Genomic DNA, 20,371 nt, shown 5'->3' on the forward strand with positions numbered 1-20,371 from the left:
GCTTCAAGGGCTACTTAACTTGTCAAATGTCTCACAGCTAAATACAGCAGAAATAAGGTTTGAACACAGGAGATCTACACCAATGCCTACACCTCCTTCCTCCCAGGCTCATAGATTTCTATTTCAAACCATTTCTGTCGCACAGAGGACTGAACTGACCAAGGTGTAACTCTTCTACTAGGCTGACCTCTACAATCAAGTAATCAAAAGGCAGAGATGTTACTCCTGAAGCAAGTAAACCTCCTTTCCTTAATGAGAATCCAATACTAATTAAGAATTATGAATGCTTAACAAAAAATGCATGAGGTCAACAGTTCATTTTTTAAACATTTTCAAAGACTGAGGATGCATATTTATTGTCTACTGTTTGACTATGCTCATAATTTCACACACACAAAAAAACAGGAGGCATAGCTGAATACACTATACTATGACTCTTAAAATATGCTGAATGGGTTGGAAGAGACATTGATCACTCAACGTTCCATAAATATTTGATGGCCTGCCATGAGTGAGGCCCTGTCCTGAGCTGGGCAGACAAAACTGACATGATCTGTACCCTAATAAGACCTTACAGAGTAACAGGGAAATAGATAAACACCAACTAAACTGTAATTAATTAAAAAGCAAGCATTACTTATAGATAAGCCCCCATCTAAATGATCCATCCAACCATCTGCCATGTAAAATGAAGAGTGCCCAATATATTTCTGTATTGTTAACTTATAAAGGTACTCTGCTGTTCTCTGAACAAGTGCATATTCAAAGCAAACTTGCATATTAAAATATGAATGAGGAGTTCCTGTTGTGGCTCAGTGGTTAATGAACCCGACCAGGAACCATGAGGTTTTGGGTTTGATCCCTGGCCTCGCTCAGTGGGTTAAGAAGCCAATGCTGCCATGACCTGTGGTGCAGGTTGCAGACGCAGCTCGGATCCCACGTTGCTGTGGCTGTGGCATAGGCCGACAGCTACAGCTCCGATTCGACCCCTAGCCTGGGAACCTCCATATGCCATGGGTGCGTCCCTAAAAAGACAAAAATAAATAAATAAAATAAAATACAAATGAGATTTAAGAAATGAATAAATGACAGTGACATACGTACCAAACAACCACAGGAAACATTAAAACACCCACCTATACACAAAACACTCTATTCTGCATTGGTTTTTCTATGTTCCAGATCATACACCCCATTTTTAAATTCCTATGGGAAACTGGAAAGATTTCTCACTTGTATATGCAACCGTTCATTCTCTTCTATCTTCTTTTGAAGGTCTTCATCAAAGACACTCTTCTGCTCTTGACTCAACTGAGAAGATTCTCCACTTTTCTGATGGAAAGAATAAGTTATGTCCACATAACTTTCATCCTTTAGAGAAACATCCTAAGGTACACAGATTCTCTATCACCTTAGAAGCTTGTCTCTTCTACGTGTTCACCATTCTCAAACAATCCTGCAAAAGGTATACAGTCCATCATTTAACTTTTCCTATGAGACACACATTGGAACTGCAAATACTGCAATGAGCTGGAAAGCTTAACAAAGAGAGAAAGAACATACAAGGCTCACTATTCTTTGCAGATGAATACAGGAGCAGTTCTGCTGGAAGACAGAGCAAACCCAGAAAGCTAACAATATAAATATGCTAATAAATACCATTTCAATTGCTCTTGTGGGTTGGGAAATGACAGTTTTTAGCAATTCCATTAGTCTGGGTTGTTAAACTCCTTTAAGAAATTAACAGCACTCACAAAAATAAGTTTATACAAAGGTTCACATAAATTTCTAATTCAAAAAACATAACAGGAGTTCCCGTCGTGGCTCAGTGGTTAGCGAATCTGACTAGGAACCATGAGGTTTCGGGTTTGACCCCTGGCCTTGCTCAATGGGTTAAGGATCCGGCGTTGCCGTGAGCTGTGGTGTAGGTTTCAGACACGGCTCAGATCCCGAGTTGCTGTGGCTCCAGCGTAGGACGGCAGCTACAGCTCCAATTAGACCCTTAGCCTGGGAATCTCCATATGCCGTGAGAGCGGCCCTAGAAAAGGCAAAAAGACAAAAAATAAAATAAAAATAAATAAAAAAATAAATAAAATGAAATGAAATAAAATAAAATACATAACAATATAAGATAAAGTTATTATAAATAAACACAAGGAAAAGGCTCAAAGATTATGAAAAATATCTCCCTTTTGCCTTTTTACCAATATTAACTTTTTCTACATAGAATAGCACTATTTAAGCGCTGATAATGAATATCTGTTTTCATGGAATACACACAGAGAAGTGAGACTATTCAAGGGACAGCCTAACAATGAAACTGTGTTCAGACATCTGTCACCACCCTCCTCTGCCCTTCTTGTGCTTCACTCCTCACTTAAAATGAAGTCACTTACTGATCCAACATGAGCCAGTGATTAGAAAGCCCTTTGAAAATGGAGCAGCTATGCAAAAATAAATAAATAAATACAAATTAAATGCGAACTCAAGAGGTATGCATGCACAAGGAACACTGCTGAGTGACATAGTCTGGGTCCTTAATACTTCCGAATTTGGAAAGCTTTCTTTACAATTAATTCAGAAACATTACACCCAAATCTCTGCTAAAACAGTCCTGGGAGAGGATCTCACTAACCCGGAGAGCATGCTTGAAGTACACACGGCAAGCCCCTCCCCAATGGTCTTTCACAATTTCCACAGTGTGTGTATCTTGTTAAAGTTTCCCATGTGATTCTACACATATCTGTTTTGCCCTCTCTGTTCCCCATTTATTTGAAAATTACCACTCTAGAGAATTCTTCCAAATAAGGGAGATGCACAGAGAAATGTACTAACACATAAATGTGTTGACTGCCCATCGTATGGCAGATACAGTCCTAGGCACTTTTACATGATCCCATTTAATCCTGACAACACACCTGAGAGTTTCTTCCCCAGAAGTGAGGTTGCAAGGCTAAAAAACGTGCCTCGAGAAATAGAACTATAAACGGCAGACAGAGAATTCAAGTCTGGGCTCAACTCCAAAGCCCGCACTCCTCCCTCCATACCGAGCTGCTTCAGAGTTACTGCCGGCCTTCTGCCCTCCAACCATTCTGTTATTATTGCCTCAGTCCACACATCTGTGGGGATGTTTTCTACAAACACACGAGACTTTTAAAGACTCGATCACTAGCTCCTGCCCTTAAAAAAGAAGCAGCCTTTAAACCACAGAATGATCAAAAGTACCAGATCATCTATATTCGAGCAGTCAGAATCTTGCTTCCCTGTATAAAACTATAAGGGAAAAATTTTATATTTACATCTCAAGACAAGAATACCAAAGTGAACTCTTAAGAAAAAACACCAAGACAATCCATCTGCAGCAAACCTACAAGCCTAATAGTTTGAATACTTCACCTGCTACTTTCACAGACAGCAGTTACATTTTGACAATGCTTCTCATTTTACCTGCCCTACCTCGGGTTAATGGCAACGTGGTATAACTAAAATATATCAATAATTTTGACCAATACGAGATACTTCATTCACTTTTCTCAGCCACTCCATCAATTATGTGCATGGCTGGCTCCTAGTAAATTCTTGAAAACTCACCTTCATAGAAAAATGCCTCTAATACTTAGTATATATTAGTAATAAATGTCTGCTTTCTTGACCCAATATCCAGAGGTAATAATGGAACTTTAGAGTATTTGAAGGTAAAGTCTTCTGTTAAAACCAGATGGCCTGGAGATATCTGTATCTGATAACAATGTCACACTAACTTGCTTTTACTTGACCTACCTTGTTTTTCTTGCCTCGGGGTTCACTTAAAGCCAGTTCATCCTGAAGTAGCTCTACCCTCTTGGCAAGCTGCAGATTTCGGAATGTCAAACTATCCATTTCCTGCTGCAGCTTCCTCAGTGATTGATCCTTCATTTTCAGTTGTTCCTACATCAAAGTGAACACAGAGCATTCCTTGTAATTTAGCCTTAAAGTTTAAAAATAATGAAGAACAATTAGTGTTGTTTCACCAAAATATAATCAAAACCTCTTGCTTTAGGGAATTCAAGTTGTATGTTTATCATTCCAGTTCCTGTGTTTTTAGCTCTGTTTTGTGACAAAATCATTTTCTGGCCAAACCAAGCAAATTTAAAAATAAAACGAAAAGAGTATATATACTAAAGTAACAGTCATTAACGTAAAGTAAAATATCCACAACTATGTGTTGTTATAATGTTGTTATACATGTGTCCTCTGGCAGTGAGGAGATACAAAGCCTGAGGCTACAATTTTATAAACCTGCAATTTCAAAGAGAACCTCAGACTTACTGATGATGCCCTTCGGTAAGCAAGAATGGAAGAAACATATCTGTATTCACTTTTTTCTGTAAATCCTCCTTGAACATAAGTTAGTCAAAATGAAGTCTTTTCAATACACTCAACTTTACCTTAAATTATTCTGATTTGTCAAAAACAAAAATCAGTATTATCCTAACACAGAATATTTTCAGATGATGTCCTACCTCAGTTCACTTTTAAAGTGAAAATAAAAACCAAATCTAAATCTAAACAACATATCTTCTACCGACCATTCTCTGTACTATTTATACCATGATGGGGTAAGAAAATGTGAAACTACAGAAATACTTAGTTTTACTATTTTTTTTTAAAAAAAAGTTATTCCAGTTAGTTTCCTTATGACGTTCTTACAACTTTGTGCTCAATGACTCAAACACAGATGGCCACATATTACCGTATACTGAAATATCTGTACTTTTATGACTTTTCACTGAAAAACCATTATAAAGCTAAGAAGAAGTCAAGTTTTAATGAACAGGGAATTTAAACATACTGAAACAACAACCTAAAAAACCAGAGGCTAGTGTCTGCAAGCTACTGACATTATCTGCATGTCTAGAGGGATAGAATATGTTTCCATTAAAAAGAAACACATTTTTTCTGTTGTTCGTTGAGTAAGCCCTTAATTTTCACTTGAAGTTCAACAGTAAACTTAGGCTCAGACCATGTCCAAATTACGTATTCCAAATTAGAGAAACCTAAATCAATGAATGCTTACTGTATCTAACAACTCACTGAAGAGGCAAACCCAGTATAATCAAATGCCTACTGTAACAGAAGACATCCCAACATTCCCATTGAGCAAAACTGACAAACTGACAGTAAGTTAAGTAGGTAGGTACTGTTAAGTTAATACAATGAACAATAAAACAGAAAGTAACTTCTTTATATCCTTATAATTAATCACTAGGTGACTAAAGTTCCAACTCCAATAACGGATCATTAATTTTAATTTCAGAAGACATCCACCCCAACCTCTCTGTAAACCCTAGTTTCTGTAATGAGGATGACAACAGTGGCATCTGACCTCACAGAGTTGTGAAAACTGAGATAATGGATATAATGTGCTTAGCACAATACCTGACACACAGTGAATGCTTAATAAGTAGAGCCTGCTGTCACCACCACCACTGTTGCCACCGTGACCCCTATCACAGAGTTAAACATCACAGCAATAGTTATGCTGGCAAACACCAGAGTGGGCTACAAGCTAGGAAATAATTTTCCCAGTGACAGGCTTTAAACATCATGAGGAGGGATAATGATCATCTCTTCAGTGATTTAGGCAAAATAATAACTTGGCTAACAAATCCTAGCTAACACAGTCTCCCAAAGCAATAGAAATAGAAACAAAACTAAACCAATGGGACCTAATCAAACTGACAAGCTTTGTACAGCAAAGGAAACTATTTAAAAAAAAAAAAAAAAAAAGACAACCTGCAGAATGGGAGAAAACAGTTGCCAACAATGCAACCAGCAAGGGCTTAATCTCCAAAATATACAAACAACTCATGTAACTCAATGGAAAAAAAAAAACAAACAAAACAAAACCCAATTAAAAAATGGGCAGAAGACCTAAATACACATTTCTCCAAAGAAGACACATGGATGGCCAAGAGGCACAGGAAAAAATGCTCAACATCACTAATTCTTAGAGAAATGCAAATCAAAACTACAATGAGGTACCACCTCACACCAGTCAGAATGGCTATCATTAATAAGTCTACAAATAACAAATGCTGGAGAAGCTGTGGAGAAAAGTGAACCCTCCTACACTGTTGGTAGGAATGTAAATTGGTACAACCACTATGGAAAACAATATGGAGGTACTTAGAAAACTAAATATAGAACTACTATATGACCCAGCAATCCCACTCCTGGGCATATATCCAAAAAAAAAAAATCATTCAAAAAGATACATTCACCTGCATGTTCATTGCAGCACTATTCACAATGGCCAAGACATGGAAACAACTTAAACGTCCACTGACAGATGAATAGATTAAAAAGATGTGGTACATATACACAATGGAATACTACTCAGCCATAAAAAAGAAAAAATATTGCCATTTGCAGCAACATAGATGGAACTAGAGACTGTCATACTAAGTGAAGTAATTCAGAAAGACAAATACCATATGACATCACTTACACTTGGAAACTAAAATATGGCACAAATGAACCTATCTACAGAACAGAAACAAACTCATGGACTTGGAGAACAGACTTGTGGTTGCCAAGAGGGAAGGGGAAGGAGTGGGATGGACTGGGAGTTTGGGGTTAGTGGATGCAAACTACTATATTTAGAATAGATAAGAAATGAGGTCCGGGAGTTCCTATTGTAGCTCAGTGGTTAATAAACCCCACTAGTACCCATGAGGGTGGGGGTTCAATCTCTGGTATAGGTCTCAGACAAAGCTTGGATGTGGCACTGCTGTAGCTGTGGCCTAGGCCAGCGGCTGCAGCTCCAATTTGACCCCTAGCCTTGGAACCTTCATATGACATGGGTGTGACCCTAAAAAAGACAGGAAAAAAAAAAAAAAGAAATGAGATCTGGAGTTCCTGTCATGGCTCAGTGGAAATGAATCTGACTAGGATCAATGAGGACACAGGTTCAATCCCTGGCCTTAATCAGTAGATTAAGGATCTGGCATTGCTATGAGCTGTGAGACGCAGCTCCGATCTGGTGCAGCTGTGGTTGTGGTGGAGGCCAGTGGCTACAGCTCTGATCGACTCCTAGCCTGGGAACCTCCCTATGCTGTGGGCCAGCCCTAAAAAGACAAAAAAAAAAAAAAAGAAAAGAAAAGAAAAAAGAAATTAGGTCCTGCTGTACAGCACAGGGAACTATATCCAGTCACTTGTAATAGAACATGATAGAACATAATATGAGAAAAAGAAGGTATACATATGTGTAATTGGGTCAGTTTGCCGTACAGAAGAAATTGACAGAACATTGTAAATCAACTATAATAAAAAAAAAATTTTTTTAAATCCTGACTATAAAGTTTATTTCCATTAATCTCAGCTTGGGCACAGAGAGCTTGGGAAGTATGGGTAAGGTGTTTGTAACCATCTCAGCCCTGAGTCTATGGAACAGCACCTGAGGGGGGCTCACTCTCAAGTGACAGATTTCTCTAGTGTAAGGTCCAACATCAGCTAAATAAAAGGACATATCTCTGGGTCTTGGTTACCTGAGTGGAACTGCCTAGGATATGTCACTGGTTTGGGACTAGCCAGAAAGACATAAGAGAAAAGGGAATCTTAATCTCTTTTCTCTAAAGAGCAAGCACGGGAGAGAGCAAAAGAATGAGGCAGGAAGTATATTTAACTGAAACTTGGCCAAGAAGAAACCCATATCCTAGAATTAATTTCTCCAATTAAAAATTATCACTAGGCAATATTTACTACATGCCTATTAAAATAAGGTAGAACCAAATTCCTTCATCTGCCATCATATTTCTCCCTTCAGTTAACAAAGGTGCTGATAATAAAATGTATCACTCAAACAATCCTGATTAACACAGGCTATTACTATTAAACAGCTCAACCCCAAAGCAAGATTAATAGACTAAATGATTCACACTTCCAAATCCATTTATTAGGGGATGACCATCTGCTGAAAGCTGGGAATATAAATATGAACATGACATAACCCCCCTTAGAGTGCTCTCAGATGAAGACAGATAAGAAGCCCCATTTATCCTGATGAATTTAGCTATGAGAGAAGCTAGGTACGAGAGAAATGCATTACATACAGTCCAAAAATACATTTTTGTAATTTCAAGCTAAGGAAACCAAAGCATATCACATTCATACCCAAATAAGTAGGAAAGTTGAACAGAAAAAAAAAACTCTATTACCCTCCCTTATCCCTAGTGAATCAGTGTCAGAGTTGGGACTTTAACACAGAAAACCAAGTGAATTCCCTGCTATGAGCCTCATCAAACACTAATCTAGCCCTCACAACACAAATAACCTGGTTGCATACCTTCAAAGCAGCAGAATTCGCTTGTTCATCAACAACACCTTTCTTCAAGACCTGATTCTGAGCACGAAGCTAGAAACAGAGAAAATAATGATTAATTTTTAATACAGTATAATCACTTACAGCAAGGAAATCACTTAACATTACTTTATAGGAATCAATACACTCTATCTTCTCGCATAAACATGAGAATAAAAATATTAGCCCAGAAGAGGACAGTAGAGATTATCATCTGCCCTCTTTTTTTTTTTTTTTTTTCCTTTTTAGGCCGACACCCATGGCATATGGAGGTTCCCAGGCTAGGGGTCGAATCCGAGCTATAGCTGCTGGCCTAGCTCGCAGTCATAGCAACTCAGGACCCAAGCCTCCTCTGCAACCTACACCACAGCTCACGGCAATGCTGGATCCTTAACCCACTGAGCGAGGCCAGAGATCAAACCAGAATCCTCATGGATCCTAATCTGGTTGTTAACTGCTGAGCCACGAAGCGAACTCCCCTTCATTCTGCCATTTTACAAATAAGGACACAGAGGCTGAGCTGCCCAATGATGCAAAACTAATCCATGCAAAACTGAGACTAAAACCCAGGTCTCTCAACTTTCCATACACAGTTCCTTCTATTTCCCTAAAGAAAAACTAATATAATAATAGGGTACCAAGTATGCTATCTTGCTTCAAACTCAGACATACCATTCATCTGTGAAATACATACAACTGGACTAACCATGGAATAAGAATTCTATAGACAATCAAAGTATGGGGCATCAACTCACTCAGCAGGACACTATGCCTAATATTAGTCATGCACATATCACCATCACAATAGCCTCAGGAATGGAAGACTCATTATCAGGCAGTAGCTGAAGCAGTGTACAAAAGCAACTAAGAAGCAAGATCAACTTAGAAATTAATAATAATAGCAGTTGGCATTTGAATAAAATATACCAAGCACTGTCCTAGGTACTTCACATATATCACTCCATTACTCTTTACAGCCCTATGAAATGGCAATATAATTATCTTAACTTCACAGATGAGCAAACTGAGGTACAGAGAAGTTCAGTGGCAATGCTTAGATTCAGACACTAGCAGTTTTGCCTCCAGAGGCGTAATGCCATTAGACAATATTGGCTACTATTTTAAAAAAACTACATATAAATGAGAAAAGCAGTGGGCTGGAGAGGCAGAAGAAGCCTTTAAAGAGGAAGAACTTGGAGTTCCCATCACGGCTCAGCAGCAACTAATCTGACCAGCATCATGAGGACACAGGTTCTATCCCTGGCCTTGTTCAGTGGGTTAAGGATCCTGCGTTTGCTGTGAGCTGTGGTGTCGGTCACAGATGTGGCTTGGAACCCGCGTTGCTGTGGTTGTGGTGTAGGCCAGCAGCTACAGCTCCCATTCAACCCCTAGCCGGGAACCCCCATGTGCCGCAGGTGTGGCCCTAAAAAGATAAAAAAAAAAAGAGAGATAGGACTCGGGCTTTTTCTTTTGTAGTTAATTTGTTTTTAAATGAGGTATAACTTTATTTTAAATAAACAAATCAAAAATTATACAGCTTCTGAGTTCCCTGATGGCTCAGCAGTTTAAGGATCCAGCCTTGTCACTGCCATGGTGAGGGCTCAATCCCTGGCCTGGGAACTTCCACATGCTGTGGGAGTGGCCAAGAAAAGTTTATACAGCTTTGATGAATTTTTACGTATGTATATATCTATATAGCCACCACTAGCAGGGTTCTGAAAGATAAATCTGCAGTAATCCCCTTCTGTAGTTATCAATAAGCATAACACAGAGCATGTGAATATAAATATATATACCAGCCTAGCACAGCTGAAGCAAAAGGATTACAGACCAATATTCTGAAAGCTCAACACAGAGACCATGAGAGACTACGATTCTTCTCTGAGACCAAGTTCTTCTCTGAGAAACTAAGCGAAAGGATTTTATCTATGAGCTTAAAAAAAAAAAAAAAAATCTACTTCAAATTCTGCATAGCTCACATCTATCTCCTGAGAAGAGCAATGACCCTTTTCCGTGCCAAAAGACTAGGAATATTTGAATATTCAATCCTAAACTGAGTATATGACACCAAAGAAAAAAATTTAACCAAGACTCTGAGAGGAAAAGCAGGAATACTGCAGGATATTCAGTTTGAACAAGACAGACTAAAAAGATGAGCCACTTCTATTTTTAGAAAGTTAAAGATAACATTTCACTACCACAATAGAAAGAAGGCCCAAATCTTCCTCTCATTTCCTAGACAATATAAACTTAGGAAATTCATTTAACCTTTTTGTTTGTTTGTTTTAGTTTTCTTTTTTGGCTGCCCTGCAGCATATGGAGTTCCCAGGCCAGGGATGACATGAGCCATTGTTGCAACTTACTCCACAGCTGGGGCAACACCGGATCCTTTTAACCCACTGTACCAGGCCCGGATCGAACCTTCGTCCTGGTGCTGCAGAGATATTGCTGATCCTGTTGTGCCACTGACGGAATTCCTCATTCAACCTTTCTGAGCCTCAATTACATGGCCTATAAAATGAACTAATACACATACCCTATCTTCATCTCTCTTAAGTTGTGAGAACCAGATAAGAAAATTATGTCGAAGCATTTTTTAAAACATAAACTGCTCCACAAATGAAAAGAGAGCTCTTACTAATTGAGCAAAATCAAAGGGACAACAGATCCCTTTTATTATAGTTTGCCTGGTATAAGGCACTGTACTAAGTGATGCAGGGGAGAGAAAAACATAAAAAGTTCCTGTTTTCAAATAGTTCACAATTTAAAAGAGAAAAGATAATTAGCAATGCTACCACTTTCTGATTTAAAAAATAATAATATAGACATTAAATTCTCTAGAAAAACTAAGACCCATGGGCCAAATTGGCCTGCTACCTATTTTAAAGTTTTATTGGAATGTAGCCACACTTAATATTTATGAATTGTCTATGGTTGCTTTTGATCTACAATGAGTAGATACAACAGAAACTATATGGCTCCAAGCCTAAAATATTTACTATTAGGCTCTTTCTACTCTGCTCTTCAAGTTCTGAAGAGAGAAATAAATACCACTTCAACGTGGACTTCCACCATGTAGTATTTTACCTTTTAAGTAATTATCAACATACTCTTGGATAATGTTACACGTAGTTAACAGAATTCAATACTTTCAAACCCATACAGCCAAAGGACAGCAATACTACTTTAGTCTTTGGGTTTCATTTCCTACCCCTGTACTAACTCTGATCTATTATCCCTTATATGTCTTCCTTGTGTGACATTTAGAAGCTCCTAAGACTGCTTCAAGGACTAAGGGTGAAACTTAAAATCTGTTGAACTGATAATTTTCAAGTTTAAAATTCACAGAACTACATTAATTTTAAAACAACAAAACCTCACCTTTAGTTTTTAAGGCAACTTAAAAGCTACTTAAAACAAACAGAAGAGCCTATTTTGTGCAAAAAAGCAAAAACTGTCAAATTACTCCTGTTTGGAATTTAATATGATTTTAATGAAAAATGATGTGGAATTTCCCTTGGAAAAGAGTTTGCTAAATGACAATAATTCAAACACAGTTTCAACGGAAATGTTCAACAAAAAAATACAGCTTTTAGAAATTTTTATCTCAAATCACTTTCTGTTAGAAAAGGATAAGCCCATCCTGCTCCATTGCCACGTTCATTACACTTGGCATTTGGGTCTGCCTGTACTTCAGCATCACCACTGCTACATCTCTGCATTACTGACCAGCAGCTTGTCAGCTGTAATACTGCTGTGACCAGCCTGGTCTTTTAGAATCTTATCTTTCTCCTCACCAACATTCACCATAGTGGGGAGGCAAATGCAGTGTTTCTGTTTTAGAAACAGTTACAAGATCACCAGATAGTCACACATGCTTCTAGGAGACCAGTGTGGAGACTCCAGTGGATATGGATAAAACTGAGAAACAACTGCCCTGAAGTATCCATTAGGACTGAAAACTCTTCGGAAGGTGATATAGCCTATTTCCAGCAGCTGTGCCATGCACTCCTGTTCCATTCAGTAGAGAAACGGTCCTCTGAATCCCAACTCAGAAACCCTCTTAGTCCTTTCAAATCTCATTTTTCATTGTCTTATTATCTTTTCATTAGCTTTACCTTTGCTCTAAAAACACAGCCTTTCCTCATTTTGACCAACCAGATCCCAACTGTTCTTAGACAGCCTACTAGCTATTCTGGTCCTACTTCCTCCATCAATTTCTCCCAACCATTCTCTACCAATCCCTCTATGGTCCACAGTGAGCTTGCCCTCAGATCTTCAGGCACTTACAGGTAACAAGACAACACATTAAACTGTTCAGTTTTCATTTATTTTTTAAAATAGTAAGTTTTATGTCTGCTAACTTATGTATTATTTCTATACTCATGTCCCATCTCCCAGTTAAAACTGTCCCTCGTGGCAGAGACTACAGTATACTTCTCTGTGTCTCCTGCCTACAAGGAAAGATCAATGCTATGGATAGAAAAGGGACTGGATAAGTTTTTAATTGATTAATAAAAGTAAGTGCTGTAAGTAAAAGATGTTTAAATGGAAGACATTATACAACTATTAGAGAACATCATTACTTTAATAGTCCCTCTCTAAGGCTTCTTCCAAATGATTTGAACCTCCTCGTCCCAAAGGACACCAAGCATCCTCAAAAGCCCTGAGCCTACCTCTCTAATAACCAGTGTCCAGACTACTCCACGTAACTTTGGTTCTGGAACAGCCCATTCTCAGTCAGATTTATCACAAAGCTGTTTCTCCAAGGACAGAGAGAGTGGTGGTGAGCCAACTATGATGGCTCTCGTGCCACCTTGCCCATCTGCAATAGGATAATCAGCCCAAGACCGGAGATTTTCGCACCTTCAATCACAAACTGCTAGATGGGTTTGTGGAAGAAGAGATGAATCATCTAAATGCATTTTCTTGCCTAATCCTCAACAGTCTTCAACAACATAAGTGTGAGAATTCTTATATAGCTGTTTTCATATAATGGACACTTTGACGTTTACACATTTTACAACCCTATAAAACAAATCTTAAGACATATAGCTTTTCTCCTTTACAAAGGAACACGTGCAACAGACAACCTGAAGCCCATCCCTGATTCCCAGCTTCAGAATACTTAAGCCATCTGCAGACCCCAGCTTCATTATCTCTGTCCTGGATGATCCCTCAAAAACTCCCAATTCTAAGATTTCAGGTATCCTACGGTGCTGAGAATACCACTTAGTCTTTCTGTCTGCTAACTTGCTCCTCTCACCCTGGAAAAGGATAAATGGTAGGCTACATACTATGTACTAATGGCTGGGGTCGTTGTGTCACTGAGTTGGAAAAAAGCCTTCTTTCAGACCTGCCCTCAGACGAAACCCTTTCGCTAGCTCCTTTCTCTAGCTCCTGCTCCCATGTAGGGAAATTAGGACAAAACCCCCTCCCCCAACCCTGCAGCCTAGCCTGCCTCATCAGTGACTGGCCAGCAGTGCAGCTGCATCAGAGAAGAGTAGGACACCCCCTTGCCTTTCAAAGGCTTTGCTACTCAAAGCATGGTCTGGGAACCAGGGCAGCATCACCTAGGAGCAAAATCTCAGGCCCCACCCCAGGAATACTGAATTAGAATCTGCAGTTTAACAAGGTCTTCAGGTTAGTCACACAGACATTTGCATTTCTGATGCACTGATCTAGGGACTAAGACAGCACAGTTCAACAGAGTAGCCAATAGCTATGTATCTGCCTATTAAAATTTAAATTACTTAAATAAAATCCAAACTTCAGTTCCTCAATTGAACTTGCCACATCTCAGGTGCTCAAGTACTCTACATGCTAGTGGTCACCATACTGGATAGTAAAGATGCAGAACGCTTTCATTCTCATGGAAAGTTCCACTGGACAGCACTAAACACAAGGCTGTTTTCCAATACACCTTCAGTAGTGAATCCTACACATTAGGGTTAAAAAACCTGATGCTCAGTTTTAATCCAATATAGCACCTGAGTCTATTTATCTTGCAAGAGAGGGTGATCAATCAGATTCAGCCAAGCTTTGCTCTCTGAAAAGCAAACATACCCACCCTTTCCCAAAAAGAGTAGCTCTAAGTAACTTTTTAGTAAGCTTAAAACATTTCCAAAGGAAAAGGAACATCAATTACAAAGTAAAGTGTTAGAGAAATAATGGATGTTTAGCTTTCCCATTAGTTTTTATTGCCTTGAAAGGAGCTTTAAAAAGGTTATCTGAGTAAGAGCTACTATACTGATACCATTTCTTGAGCAATGGTTCTCAAACTCTGGTATGCATCCAAATCACTGGGGAGGTTTGTTTACAACACAGACTGCTGGGTCTGACAACCAGTTTTAGATTCAGTTAGTCTGGGGCAGACCCAAGAATTTGTATTTCTAACCCATTCCCAGATGCTGATGATGACGACCCAGGAGCTACACTTTGAGAACCACTGACCCAGAGTAACACAAACATTGGAAAGACAGTTAAAACTTGAAACTTGTTTACACACTAACATGGTACCCGTCAAGAGTTCCATAGCCTTAGCAGAGCAAGTGGCTGAAATCAAATGAGCCAGGACTGCATGTTTTCAGCCTCTCTTCTCCAGAACTTCAGAAGATATACCAGAGCATGGAGTTCCCATCATGGCTCAGTGGGAACCCAACTAATACCCACATGGGTTCTATCCCTGGCCTTGTTCAATGGGTTAAGGATCCGGCGTTGCCATGAGCTGTGATGTAGGTCGCAGATGTGGCTCAGATCCCATGTTGCTGTGGCTGCTGTGGCTGTGGCCAGCAGCTATAGCTCCAATTCTACCCCTATCCTGGGAACTTCCAAATGCCACAAGTGTGGCTCTAAAAAGACAAAAAAAAAAAAAAAAAGGAAGAGGAAGAAGACATACCAGAACATCAGAAGCAGACCATGCCGTGGAAGAAATACCAAGCAAGAAACGGTCTTTGATTCTTAATCTACAGCATAGTAAAGGTGAGGCCTTGAGCCTCGCATCTCAGAAAGGCAGCTTCCACCTATTACCTATTAACTTCATAAATCTCCAAAGACCAGCCTCTACACACCTTTCCCCTCCCTCAAACTCTGTTAGACCAGAAAAAAAAATTTTTGTGTGTGGCCGAAGCATGTAGTGGCTTGATGTGGGATCTCATTTCCCAGACCAGGGACTGAACCTATGCCAAAATGGTGAAAGCACTGAGTCCTAACCACTATGCTACCAGGGAACTCCCAAACCGGAAATTTTAAAAGCCTCCATTGATTTCCTAATTGTCCAAACCACTAAGGTCTTAATTTCCACTTTTACTGACCTTTGCATAACACTTTATATTTTAGCAATCTGTCTGCCTCGGAAATTCTCATCTGCTTCAGCCTCCATAATTCACCTTTCATCTAATGAAACTCTCCATCTCTTTAATGGGAGCTCCTCTGACTGTTTTTTTCTTTCTCAGGAGGAAGAAAGATGAGGGCAGAAGTTAATAAGGAAGAAATAGGCCCCCTCCTAGAATGCAGGCCAAGATCTGCATTAAATAGAAATGAGAATAAATAAATAAATAAATACATAAATAGGAATGAGGAGATTTTGCAGGTATCCTTGGTTTAGGGATCATGCTTGCTGCTCTCTTAATTCAGAGGCCTCCTTCTGCAGATTAAAAGGAAATCTTTTTTCTTTGTATCCTAAATAAGGAAAAAGAACGATGTAACTGAATTTCAACATCAGCCCTCAATTTCTGCACTAGGGAAGCTTAAAAAAAAAAAAAAAGAAAGAAAACCCTTCCCATAGGCACAGGGTTGAAGGCAGCACAGATATTATCTAGAAATTGCTCTGCACTAGAGTTGACAGGGAATGAAAAACATATGAAACCTTCTGATCAATCCCTGTTTTCTTGTTCTGAAATTTCCATCACATTGAAATTAAAAGGATGAAGAATGGCCTGGCCCAACACAGGAGATAACCTCAAGTCTGGCAGACCTCCTAAAGTTTCCTCAGCATTTCTTCCTACTGTCACATCCTTCCAACAGGTGTCCCTGAGGAATCCACCTAAAGTGGTTAACTCTTGAAGTTCAACAATTGTCTTCATGGGAATTATTCCAAAAGCTCCGGCCTTTGTCCTTTTAGCCAGTCCCTCTCCAACATCACCTCAAGCTACTAGGTGAATAAAATAGCTTCAATGTGCCTTCCAACATAAATACTATGATTGCATCTAACCTTTAATACACTCTTCCCTCCAAACCTTCCTGCCCACCCTCCTCTGCCGGTAGCAGTGGTGTTCCCTCAGAGCAATACAGGGGTCTACCTTAGGGTCAACCCAGTCTTCCCTCGCTCACCATGTCCCACAGAATGAATGAGACACAAGGATGCCGTGTGCAAAGCAGGCACTCAAGAGAGGTAAGCTAAACCATACTTTTAAATCATGATTCCTAAATCTAAGACCCTGTTTTTATCTCAACCATCACTGATTTTATTTAATCCTACACACTCTCTCTCTCCCAAATTATTCTAAGAGCCTATACTCTAGTCTCCTTTTCACCAGTCTTTCCCTATCTGAGTCCATCCTCCACACAGCTCCAGTGTTCTTCCTAAAAGCAATGTCCTTCTCCTCTCTGAAAGCTTTTAATGACTCTCCATTACTCAAAGATAAAGTCCAAATGTCTTATTTGACATCCACAACCCTCATGATTGGGTCCAGATTATCTCTCCACCCATATTTCACCATTCTCTGTCCCATATTTGCACATGCCTTCCCATCAGCCAAAAGAGACTGTCCCCTTTGTCTGGAGTGCCACCATCCATCCCTTCCTCCCTCTTCCCCACTCTCCAATACCAGTAACTTCTACCTTTACCCATTATCTCTACTGTGCTCCCACTGAACTAATACTTGTCATCTTGTATCATAATTATGCACAAAGTTTAAACTTTCTATTAAATGGTTCTCCTGAAGGTGGAATTCTGCCTCACTCAACAGAGCCTGGAAGACTGTTCATAGCAGCACATAATAAGTGTTTGCAGAACCAAAGAGCTTACTCATCCAAAAGAAGAAAATCTTTCAAAGTGTTTATTACTTTGGGGAGGCTATACAATTATTTCAGCAATGCAGTCACTGCTCAAAATATTTCTGGAATGCTCTTTTGCCATTTGGAATTGCCTTCTGAGCTTATTTCTCTCCTGAGAAGAAAATCAGTCCCCTTACTTTATGCTCATACAAATTTTCGGCCGAAAATATATTCCTTCCAAGGGTAAAAACCTGCCATCACTAACACCCTGCCACAGGCTCTTAAGACATTCAAATGGAAGTGCAAGAAGTTTTGCCAATGGTAGCACCGTTGGAGTAAGTGTAGTATCTGAGAAGGCTTCCATTTGACGATGGAAAGACTTAAAGTGTGCATGTCTAAAAATAAATAAACCCTAGCATGGGTTTTATTTTTCAAAGAATATTTCATTTCACCTTGCTGCATATTTGTTAAATGAAAACGTGTCTCAATTTCTCCAAATTGTAAAAAGGGAGCTGTCTTCCCATTGCTCCGATGAATGCCAAGATCACTGAAAACTAAGTTCAATGACTACTGAATCAATTTCTAAATATGTAAGATTCCGCTTTTATAACTTCATTAGAATATGCTTGAGGCAGAACCACCCTATCCAGAAAAGCAGCACCGCCCTTTTCCAAGAAAAAAGGTTCCATCATTTAAAAGACAGATGCCATAAATATGACAAAAGGGGAGATTCCTATTTTGCTTAGTTCAACACGTATTGAGCACCTGCTGGGTAATCCGTCCCACGCCAGGTGATTCGTGAAAAAGAAGGAGAAAAAGACACAGCCCTAGCACTAAAGCTTTCAAAAGCATTTCCAGACAACATCTTGCCACAGCACTGAATCCATTGGTAACCACCCATCTCTGGTGCATCAGTTTACGCGCATGACTCTATTTACATTTTTGATTTGACTGGGGGCAGATGAATCTCTATCCTCATATCATCCCTGTGGGAAGGGAAAAAGCTTGCTCTTTCCCATCACTGGGCTGGGAAAATTGAGGAAGCAGAAGTGGAGGAGTGGTCCTCACCTTTCCCTTCCCCTCCCGACCAGCACCAGAGACGGAAGCCAGAATTTTGACATCCCAGTACAAGCCCGTTAGTTCAGTGAGAAGGAAGAATCAAACTCCTGCGCCTTCCCGCAGAAATGCACACGGACCCAGACACCGCCCGGCCCCATCTCCTGGGAGCTGCAGGTGGAAGCACGGTAATGGAGGACAGAGGAGGCGGAGGAAAGAGGAGGGGAGCATTCGCGTGCCCCTTCCGCCGTCCCCCTCTGTCCTGACAAGTCGCTGCCAAGGCAACCTGAGGCCGTAGGGCCAGGGACCCCCTACTCCCCGCATACGACGGGTACCTTCGAGTACTCCTGAGCCAGCTTCTGGTACTTCCCCTGCAACTCTGCCGAGGCCATGGCCTCCCCCGCCCCGTCCAGGCCGGGCTGCCCAGGCCGCTCAGCCCCGCCCCCCGCCCCCAACCCCAGACACGCTGTCGGGCTCGGCTCAGCCACCGCCTGCCCGATCTGCCACCGCCGCCGCCGCGCCTCCTCCTCCACTTCCGGGTTCGCCCGGTGAGAGGAAGGCGGAGTGGAGCCGGAGGCGGAGCAACCACCGGGGGCGGGACGACGTCTTGACGTCACCGTCCCAGCCTCCCGCGCCCGAGCACGTGCGCGCGCAGCCTCGTTGGCGCTTCTGGGCTTTGCCTCTGAGACCAGGGGGCGCCATCTTGACGCATGGTCCAAGATGGCCACCAAGAACAGGAAAGGAGAGAATCGAAATGGGAAGAGAATGATGAAAACCCACAGAATGGGCGGGGGACCGAAGAGAGAGGCGGTGGTTGCGAAGAACCGACGACCGGAAGAAGAAATATTCTAAGCGCGTATCCAAAATTCTGGCCTAACGCGCGCGCGCGCGCGCGCACACACACACACACACACACACACACACACACACACACACCGGTTCCCATAGCAACCGTCTGGCGTTTGATGATTACATCTTTCAGAAGACGCGCGGAAAGACCTCTATATTCCGTTACCTCGTAATCTGAATATGGCAGCACCGGACATGCCCTGCCTTGTAAACTCTCAGATCTCCCTCAAATTTATAGCGTTCGCTGCTGCCACCCTCCCAAACTCTAGACCAAACCGTCATTGTCTTATATTTTGACCTTGAGATGTCTTTTATCCATTCCATACTTACACTCCATCCACCCACCCCTGCCCCCACACGGGCATGGCACCAGAGCCTTTTTCAGTAGATTGGGTAAAAAGGCTTTAGAAAATTTAAGAGATTGACCCCTGCCACGCATGGGGATAGAATGGATGTTAAATGGCAAATAATGATAGTTGAAGCAAAAAATATTCTGCGTAAAATATTTCATGCCATTTCATTCGTTAAATATGTTTTGAGGACATACTGTATGTTAGATACTGCTCTAAGCATTGCATTTATTGCAGCATTGAAGCATACATAGAGGAATGAATAAATTTAGAATATATGTTTGCCATAAATTGTCACACGGCTGTTTGAAACTAATAACCTAGATCTGTATATATCTGCACATGTCATATCAAGATGAAAAAATACTATGTTAAATGTAAAAACAAATGTCAATTTACTATAGCGTGATAAGATACATTTAAAAAATATGAAGCAACATTTGTACTGCTCATGTACACATGAACATGTGCTAAAAATAAAAAACAAGAACTGGGAATATACACATCAAATTCTGGGTTGTGATTGCCTCTAATGAGAAAAAGAAGAAAGGAATGAAAAAAGGAAAACAAAGGAGCATAAACTTTAATTTTTTCAGGATGTTAACATTTATTATCCTGTACAGGGGGTGTTAACTATATTGGCATTTTAGAATGCTTGAAATTTTCCATGATTAAAAAAACTGCTATCCTCGTTTCTTGTTTGATTGTGAGGAATTCCAGGATTTTATAATGAAAGCTTGTGCCCATATGCACTTTTCAGCCATTGTAAAAGGGATTA

At 40.4% G+C, this 20,371-nt stretch overlaps 1 protein-coding gene across 2 annotated transcripts in view; it reads right to left on the reverse strand.

The window, feature by feature from the left end:
* PPP1R21 (protein phosphatase 1 regulatory subunit 21) overlaps window positions 1–18,908 on the reverse strand; it is a 71,202-nt gene extending 52,294 nt beyond the window's left edge. Inside the window, exons 1-4 of one of the 2 annotated variants that reach the window (XM_047782120.1) lie at window positions 18,730–18,908; window positions 8,327–8,395; window positions 3,781–3,927; window positions 1,234–1,332 (exon numbers count right to left, since the gene is read on the reverse strand). In XM_047782120.1, coding sequence (XP_047638076.1) covers window positions 1,234–1,332; window positions 3,781–3,927; window positions 8,327–8,395; window positions 18,730–18,786 — 372 coding nt within the window. In that variant the 5' untranslated portion in view covers window positions 18,787–18,908. The remainder of the gene's footprint in view (window positions 1–1,233; window positions 1,333–3,780; window positions 3,928–8,326; window positions 8,396–18,729) is intronic. The other variant, XM_047782121.1, reaches the window with a different exon arrangement.
* Window positions 18,909–20,371: the final 1,463 nt, after the last annotated feature.

The sequence above is a fragment of the Phacochoerus africanus genome, chromosome 5, assembly GCF_016906955.1.
Source record: "Phacochoerus africanus isolate WHEZ1 chromosome 5, ROS_Pafr_v1, whole genome shotgun sequence".
Lineage (NCBI taxonomy): Eukaryota > Metazoa > Chordata > Mammalia > Artiodactyla > Suidae > Phacochoerus > Phacochoerus africanus.